The sequence below is a fragment of the Ascaphus truei genome, chromosome 6, assembly GCF_040206685.1.
Source record: "Ascaphus truei isolate aAscTru1 chromosome 6, aAscTru1.hap1, whole genome shotgun sequence".
Taxonomy (NCBI): domain Eukaryota; kingdom Metazoa; phylum Chordata; class Amphibia; order Anura; family Ascaphidae; genus Ascaphus; species Ascaphus truei.
Window position 1 is genome coordinate 91,909,742 of NC_134488.1, and position 9,943 is coordinate 91,919,684.

General features: G+C 43.2%; 1 protein-coding gene across 1 annotated transcript in view; it reads right to left on the reverse strand.

Moving 5' to 3' along the window:
• Positions 1 to 524: 524 nt before the first annotated feature.
• The window catches only part of LOC142498117 (prolyl 3-hydroxylase 1-like), a 19,746-nt gene continuing 10,327 nt past the window's right edge, over positions 525 to 9,943 (reverse strand). The window contains exon 5 of the mRNA XM_075606623.1: positions 525 to 601. Within this exon, the coding sequence (XP_075462738.1) occupies positions 525 to 601 (77 nt within the window). The remainder of the gene's footprint in view (positions 602 to 9,943) is intronic.

Here is a 9,943-nt window from a genome sequence, read left to right on the forward strand (position 1 = left end):
AGAGTAATAAAAAAGACATGGTTACATTAAAAGAACAGGGTTATACAGTCAATTCACAGGCATTTAATGGACAGATAGAGTTGGAAAATTGGGTACAGGGGATAAATAATAAAGGGTTTGTGAGTTTCACAACTTGTTTCTTAACTTGTTTGCAAATGCTACAATACACAAATATGACAGCCCACAGAGGCCATATTATATAGTATCAGTAATTATATTAATATATTCAGCCTTTAATTACTTATGTGGTCTGTGACTGAGATTCAATAACACTACTGACCTTAAAGACGTCATCTCCACTCCTTTTAGGTGATTGATGCCTTCAAAAAAGTCATTTAAGAACAGACTTGTCAACGCTCAATGATTTGGAGTCAGTTTATTTTAACCATTAGTGCTGTCAGATTCAATGGAGTCTCATTTTAATTGAAACACTAAATCAAAGTCAGTACTTTTCTTTGAAAATATTTTTTTTGTGGTATATAAAACAATTTCCTTAATGTAAATAAACAACAAAGTGAGAGTCATTAAAATGACAAGATGAGCTTGTGAGGAAACAGGCACTTAATGTTAATATCTATTTTATCTTCCTTGTTTTGTGACTCTATAGCAGAAGTAGAAAAAAACCATAAACATTAGTTCCACATACCCTCCAGCCGCACTAATTTAGCTGGTACATCACATGCTTTTGGGTCCTGTAATACCAGCTGTACCTAATACACAGTAAGTTTTGTGTATGTGATAATGTAACGCAGGGGACTTGTAGAGGAATTGCTTGGAAGCACCTCCATGCAGCATGAGCAGAGGAACTACAGCGATGTCTATTTTTATGTGCAAAATGTTCCGTGCTTCTTAAAACATGGTCCATTTGAAAAGTAACACAAATTATATGGCTACCAGAACAAGAATGTTTAAAGATCTAGGTTATGAGGGAGAGCTGGCCCATTAAAACAATTGGCTAGTTTTGGTGTTTGTACCTTTATGTTTCTGCACAGGATTCTCTTACAGGCAGTAACCAGTCCAGCTTTTAGTTTATGAGATGAAGTAGTGAGTGCAAGTTGTAATTTTTTTTTGTATACATTTATGTTTGTTAAATGTATACAAAAAAAATGTACATGCATATTAAGAAAGCTGAATGTATTTGGACTAGGTCTTACTGTTTTGGACAGCTAGGTTTGCCAGGTAGCTTCTCCAAAAAAAAACACAACACACAGATACCCAGCAAGCTCTGAAAACCCCCAACAATTACCACACAATATATATATATGTGTCAAAAGGAGTGCTTCTGGGCGTGGCTAAATGTATACAACAAAAAACAACGAATTATAGAGGTAAATAAGAATTTTAACTCAGGTAGTGTTAGGACTTGCTAATGGTCATGCCTTAATGTGGCAGTAGGATTATAACACTTTGGCGAAAGAGTTAAACTAAATGACCCATTTTCAAGAGGCTCTAACTCCAACCCCTTGGATATCACCTGTGGCGTCCCGCAAGGCTCTGTTCTGGGGCCCCTACTCTTCTCAGTGTTCATCAATGATCTTCCCACAGCTTGTAAGGAAGCTTCAATACACATGTATGCAGATGACACAATCTTATATGCACACAGCCATAGCCGCTCCGACCTTGAACACGTACTTCAGTCTGACTTTTTGAGACTCGAAAAATGGATTTCCCAAAACAAACTGTTTTTAAATACTGACAAAACTGTAACAATGGTATTTGGGACCAAGACTAAATTTTTAAAGCTTCCAGTGACTGAGCTCCAGATTAGAACCAACACTAACACCACCCTAACCCCTGTCACTAGTTTTAAATACCTGGGCATGTGGTTTGACTCCCACTTAACATTCAGGATGCACATTGATACCCTGCCAAACTAGGGGTATTCTACAGGAACAAATCCTCCCTTAGTCTCCTAGTCAGAAAGCGTATCGCACAGCAGATGTTAATGCCAATTATTGACTATGGAGACATAGTATATGGCTCGGCACCTCAAACCCACCTTAGCAAACTTGACACCCTCTACAATTCAATTTGTCGTTTTGTTCTCCAATGCAACTATAACACACATCACTGCGAAATGCTCAAAGAACTAGATTGGTCATCACTCAAGTCTAGGCGCAAAGTTCACCTTTCCTGTCTTGCCTTCAAATTCTTTATGGGCAAGCTACCCAGCTACCTGAACAAGCTCCTCACCCCTACCACTTGCAGCACCTATCATCTGAGATCAGACTCCAAAAGACTGTTCATGGTCCCAAGGCTCAACAAAGTATCCGGACGCTCCTCCTTCTCTTACCGTGCACCCCAAAACTGGAATAACCTACCAGAGACTCTCACATCCACCACCGGTTTAAATTCTTTCAAATCTAAGGCTGTCACACATTTTAATCTGGTCTGTAACTGTTTCATACGCCCATAATATTTATTATCTTTAACTGTGCATGCAATGTCTTGTAAATAATGTATAACCTGCTCATTTATGTAACTGTACCTGTAACCATGTATTATTTGTCTTAACTCTGTACCCAGGACATACTGGAAAACGAGATGTAACTCTCAATGTATTACTTCCTGGTAAAATATTTTATAAATAAATAAATATAGGTATTTCACTGTGTATTTTTGTCATATTGGATGTAGCTTTGGGCTTCTTTGGTTTTTGGCTTCTCCAAAAATACTGGACACATGGTGAAAGGAGTGACGCATTTGAGGCACACACACACACACCTCTCTCACTCTCCCTGCTGTTTCCTCCTCTCCCCGGTGTGACGATAGCTTCCACAGGCTTATTAATATTACACAAAAATAACTGGGTTTGAACTGAACGAGGCTTAAGATATAATAAAGTGAGTTTATTCCTTAGGATAGGTGAACACAACAGATAATACAGCAACAAACAAGAAGTACACTTACTTAGGGGTTGGGGAATGAGAAGTATGATGTAGCATTTCTCTCAGCAATCAGGAAATCATTCAGGTGATATCAGGTAACCATATCAGCAAACGAAGACAAAGGATATATGGGTGGACAGCAGTTTATAAACCTTTTGTCCCTCTATCTGTAACATTAAGCACCGGTGATTGGTTTTCAATTACCTCCAGCCAATCTTTAACATGGGAACACATTTCAACACATGCCCCCCTGCTAGCTGGCACAGGCGCAGTAGAACTCTGGGGTCTCATTTCTGTAGCCCCACATATGCAAATGGAATGCCAGCCAGTATACCCATTTGGCTTTCTGGCAGGAAAACCTTTGTTGGAAGGTGTTAAATGGAACACTTAAAAACTGCTCTGGTTTGAGCCTCAGATAAACAGTGAGGGTGACAAAACTCTTTGAACAATACTTAAGTCCTAGACATTCGGTCGCCTCTCGGGCCATCTGCTACATTATGGCCAAAGAAATTTCCTCTGGAATTTATCCATACCTTAGAATACAGTATTAAGCATAAAACATAGACGTATTAAAATATCCGGTTCCGTTGGGTCTAGCAGGTCCAAACTTCCCAGTTCTCATTGCCAGAACTGGGACACCATATGGTCCAAAAAGCGACTTGCTATGACCTACGGAACCGGAGTTACACAAATGCACATAAAATCATTTTTCACTTTAATACAAAAATCTCCGCTAAAAAAGAAATCTCAGCTTTTCACTAAATCCCCATTGAAAACAACGGGCAGCTCCGCCATAGACTTTCAATGGTAAATCGCTGCCATTGAAGTCAATGGGGTTTTTCTGCCATTGAAGTCTATGGGAAAAGTCCCGAACCTTCAAGGGGGTCCATACTCCGTCGGGTTGGTCCAGGCGGGTCAAGGATGGTTCTGCAGTGATGCCGGAGCAGTGGCTACAGATACCCCAAACCTTGATCCGCTGAGCCCTCCGGAACCGGAGATATGGAGTACCAAATTCCAGCTTTTTCCACTTAGTCGTTTTTAAGAGCCGTTTTTGCCGCCGCCGGCAAAGCCTATGGTGCGACCCGCTCTATCTGGTTCGACCCTTATCGGGGGTCCAGGATTCGGGGACCCGGTGGTGGTCGAGTGGGGGGAAGCCCAGGAACTAGGGGCAAACAGAATTTTATTCCTAGGTGCTCTAGAACTGTTTATTCCCACGCTAATTGACGTTGAACTTGACTCAAGTGATTTTAGCTCTTTTAAAGGACATTGTATCCGCTTTGCGGTTTGCGGTCTGGACGGCAGCCAACTCGTTCTTCGAAAGGGTACCTCGAGGAATCTCCATTGAAGTCAATGGGCCCATTGACTTTCAATGGGAAACCGCCGCTCTCCCTCTCGGACGCCACCTGCTGGTCTTTACAGGAAACAGGACTAAAACAGCACAATCTTCCATTGGAATGCATTGAGCCCTAATGGCGGCCAATGGGGACCTGCAAAATGGTGCCTGAAAAGGCGGGAAAACTACACAAAGAGCTATAATCATTAAAGAACTATTAACCCTTGTGCTCCCGGATGGATTCTAGTGTGTGTGTGATGCAGACACTGATTAACACAGACATTACAATGGAACAGGGGAACAGGGGAAAATACATTTACAGGTCATAACAAGGGTTAAATCACATTTCTGGACCTCAGTCCAGTTAACCCCTTGTCTCCCTGGTGCGGTCAGGGGTGGCCAAATGGGGTGCAACCCCTTTAATACCGGGCTACCCCCCTTCTCCCTCTACACCCGGCCCCATCCCTAGGCTCCTGACACCTCTTCTTGGTTGGCTGCATTACCCAGCAGCAGCTGCCAATCAGGATGGAGGAAGCTGCCTAGCCCCCTAGCAACAGTCCTGCTCTCTCCCTGCTCAGGGAAATCCAGCGACCCGCCAAGCCAGTCAGGTTAATATGTCCAGAGAGGTAATACCGGGCACATACATGTCCAGTATTACCTCTAATTTGTTACTGGACAGTGAGTCCAAATACAGGACAGTCCGGTTCAATACTGCACACCTGGCAACCCTACCTGAGCTAAAGTTGTCCCTCCTGGCAGAGTTCCCTGAAATAAAGCATTAAACAACCTATTCTCCTTCCGGATTATTAGTTACATAGTTACATAATAGATGAGGTTGAAAAAAAGACGTACGTCCATCAAGTTCAACCTATGCTAAATTTAAACAGATACTTTATCCTATATCCGTACATACAGTATATTGATCCAGAGGAGGCGTTGACTACCATATATCTTTATGGCATCATGATAAAATGAGACAGTAATGTTTTGCTTTATATCTGTGACCCTTTGAATAACCGATTTACTATTTCACGATCAATATATATGTGCTGCAGAAAAATACGGGAAATCAGTCAAAATAAATGGTGTTTTATGGTAGATCGAGATTTCAATCCCCAAGATGGTACCTTCTTTAGGATGCTAGCAAGGTTATCCCCGCATCAGCTAAAGTGTAATGTAATGGTGGTGCTCCTTAGGTAGGTTTTTGGACAGAAAAACACACATGGGTGGATGAGATGATGATGGGGCAGGAAATATGATTATGATGGGGGGGGGGGGATATGATGAATATGGGTGAGGGAGATGAGATGATGATGATGATGGGTGGAGAATGAGATGATGATGGGGGAATGAGATGATGATGATATGAGATGATGATGGGGGGAAGTTAGATGATGATGAGAGGGGTGAGGAGATTATGAGGAGGCTGGTGGTGGTGGTGTGCGTGGAGGATGAGTAGGGGGTGAGAGGATGAGGAGGGGTGCAACAATCTTGGAAGTAGTGGGAGAGAAGCATTAAGATCAGTATAGCTCGCCATGTATGACTGCAGGTATGTTATTTATAAATTATCTGACCATTATGTCATTGTTTTCTAAACTTCACTCCACGTATGCACCAATTTGCACTATTTCATATTCTATTTCGTAAAAAATGCTAGTGGGGCGCCCAATCTCCAAACCCCTCCCCAGAATTTTTTAGGAAATAGAATATGAATTTGTGCAAATTGGTGCATACGTGGAGTGAAATTTAGAAAAAATTACTTAACGGTCTGAGAATTTATAAATAATATACCTCCCCACCGACTTTGAGCGCGCCGCATTTTTCACCATTGTGTCCAGTATTTTTGGTGAAGCCACCTGGCAACCCTAATAGGGAGAAAGAAGCTCCACCTTATGTTCTAGAAACATGTTCTTCAGAGTTCCAACTGGGGCCTCACCGTGAGTCATGTAAATAGGTTTGTGTGTATATATTAATGTATTAAGATGTGTTCTGTCACCTTTGTTGTTTTCAGTTAAGAAGCGTGCCACTTTAAGGAAGCGCTAGTAGTATGGGCCGAGATTGTTCTCACTACTGAACGGGAGGAAACATGCTTTAGTAAGGAGTTCTTAGTGTTTGTAATCATGTTTGTAACTCCGGAGTGTGTTTGGATCGGTCGAACTAGAAGGTCCCTAGTGCAATCCTGAACAGATAGGAATGGAAGAAGTACGCAGTACACAGTAACGGATTCCTAATTCAGCAACCGGATGTGTATTCCAGAGAGGTCCATTTAACATGGGGCATCACTAACGCTATACAAAAGAATGGCACTTTAACCCGTAGGCCGCTATTATAGTACCGGCAATGGCGCGCGCAGTAAACAAATACCTTCAGTCCAATGAATCTGCGCATAGTGCACGCGACTGCGCGGAGGCGTGACGGAGAGGCTGAATCTTGAAGAGACAAATCAAGTTGTTTTTTGAGTGCGACGGCCGCGTCACGTGAGCGGTTCAGCCAATGAGGTCGAACCGCTCACGTGACATCATGGCCACACCTCCGCCACGCCTCCCTGTCGCCTCCTGACTGCAATGCATGTTTCACGTGTGCGCATCACGTGGTCGCGCAAGCATGCACTATAATCGCGGCCTTACAAGCGAAGTACCTCCCTAATGTAGTAGTGAGAACTACAGGGGGGGAAGCACAGCGTAACCGTGATGTTTGACACCCGTTAACTGTCAAATGTGAAGCCTGTCCTTTTACGTGGCGCCTTATACACGGATATTAAATAAAATCCTTTTTGTATTATGAATGTTCCTGGCGCCCATCCTTATTCTATATGCATATTGACACCCAACCTGGACCGATCCAGCACCCTGAACAGATATGTGAGACTGAGCACTGCCATGTATATAGTCTGATGCAAACTCCTTTGGAGCCGGGTAAGGAGGACTACACTAAAAAATCTCCCATCTCCAGAATCCAGGGAGCTCCTGTACCTTTAAGTAATGATGTTTTCAGTGAGATTCCATTGACGTCTATGCAGCGGTGCGCAAAGTGGGGGCGCTGGATTTGTCTGGGGGGTGGATACGCGGGCGGTTGCAGAGGCCCCACGCTCTTCCCCGAGGCATTTAAATGAAATGCCGGGGGATCGTGTGAGGCCCCTGCAACGCTAAAACTTACCTGGACTCTGCCGGCATCACTTGTGTCCATGGCAACGCGGCGGGGTCATGTGACGTGATGTCACACGCGTCAAATGACACCGTGCGAGGTAAGGAGTGAGGGCTCAGAACGGAGAGGGGCACAGCAAAAAAAAGTTTGCATGCCCCTGGTCGGAGTACTATGGAAAGAGACCTCGCTCAAACCCCTGGTCTATAGGACAGATTAATAAAGCTGCAATGTTAGATCTCACCCCAATTCGGCACTACCTGCCATTGCCTTGAATGGCAGTTACCGGCGGATCAGGGTGTGATACCGCACACCGAGGCCCGAGGAATCCCAGCCTATGATACTATTGATGCTAAAAATCAGCAAGATGGACTGAAAATCAGTGAGATGATATCTGTACATTAGCATGTATTAGCATGGGGTTTCTCATAATGTATGTATATGTATTTCTTTATTTATATAGCGCCATTAATGTACATAGCGCTTCACAGCACTAATACATGTGACAATCATATATATAAGGCTGCGCTTATAGTGCCGTCGACAGCGACGTCAAAACAAATGCATTGCCGCCGTTGCGTGCGCTTATAGTAAGCGCGACACGACGGCTTGGTCGCGATCGCTGGAAGTCATCTCCATTTGATTTTTCCAGCAACCGCAGCCTGACGTCACTGTCGCCGGCACTATAAGTGTAGCCTAACAAATAATATAAATTACAGATCATGGGAGAAATGTTTCAGACATAAAAGTAGCATTTAGGAAAAGGCGTCCCTGCTCTGAAGAGCTTACAATCTAATTGGTAGGAAGAACGTACAGAGAAAGTAGGAGTGCATTCAGGTAAGTGCTGGTATATAGCAATGAAGATAAGCGCTGGTATATGGAATATATATTTATCTTTAAATTATAACAATGCTCACTTACATATCTCTTGTTTATTATTTTTACGAGACAGATTAAATACTAATGACAGGTTTTGCTTTGTTGGCTTAAAAAAATTAAATACAATTTGTACGCAGTTTTAACCAGGACATATATTAATTATAATTCCAGGCATATTTCACCTTCCTGCTCTCCCATTAACCTTATATAATACATACCGTGTGTATGTATGTATGTATATATATATATGTCCCTCCCTCCCTATTTTTGTAATTTTTTTATTATAATACACAATTTAAGTTCTTGACATGTATCATTACATATTTTCATATTCGTAAACACAGTTGTACAAATGATATACATATAGAAAATGATAATCAAACTTGTAAAAAAGAAAATTTGAACCTAAATCAGGAGGGTTGGGAAAAAGGGGGGGGGGGGAGTAGTCAGCCCTATTCTCTACTTCTCCGACTCCTGATCCAAGCGTCTCCTCCTCCGGCTCCAGGCTTCTAGTGTACGCCTCCCACGGGGGCCGACTCACTTTTGTACAGTACTTCACAGTCGCTGCAGCAGTACCCTCACTGATCACGTGATTCCACCATAGACAGCAATTTATGCAATAACTGGAACTCCCGTTGTGACGCACTCGAGGCCATTTTTGATTCTGGCATATGGTCTTTGTTGACCCATTCGCTGCTAGTGGGGCCTCGGATTGCTAATTTAATGCGTTGCAGGCAACCCTGACACGGAAGTGATTAGGCGAAGTGTACATTGATACAGTAATTCCAGTTAAATTGCACAAAACAATGTGTGTAAAAACAAATGAAGTGCATTGTGTAGATAGATGTTATTAAATGTTCGTGAAGTGTATTTTAGTCATTCGTATTTGATCTGGTGCAGCTAGTAAATTGTCGCTGTCTTCATGGTTTTTGCCCTAACCAAAGATGGCTGCCTGAGCGTCACGTTCCCCTGGCAGGAAGCGCTGCAGTCCTTGTGTAACTTGCCAAATGTTCATCAGCCCCTGCGAGTGCACAGCAGTCAATGTGTGATGCTGGAGCAGGAACCCGACAACATGGACAACACCCGAAAAGAAGCTGTCAGTGCAGGTAACTGTGCTCCGGTAATCTGCTGGGAACCCCTTACTGGTGTATGGCAGATAACAAGTATATAGGCCCTTCCCAAACATGTGTATTTATTCTATTAGAGTGTGTATATAATATATACGTTATACATTCTGTTTATTTTACCCAAGGAAGCTCAGCTCTCACAATCTGTCATGGTGTTGGGCGCTATAGCGTATCTATAACTTATATAGTGGGCTAAACATTATTAAGAAATATAATGCCTAATGCTACACCTTAGGCGTGTAATATAGTGCGCTACCGTGCGCGCGTCAATTAGAATTGGCTGTGTCCAGGCCTGGCGTTTTATACTTCAGCCGCGCGCACGGCAGTGAGTGGTGGCGCGGCTGATCACAGCAAATATATGAAAATTTATATTTTTGCGCTGCTGCCGCACCACATGACGCTGCCAAGCCAATCAGCGTTGCTATCGCTGTGATGTCTTTAGCCACACCCCCTTACAACGCCACCACTTACAATATATAAACGAAACGCGCGCCACATGCATGCGCAACGCTGTACACGCACCAGCACGCTCTATTTTACACGCCTTAGGCTGTGGCCAAGCAGGGAGCTGGCGC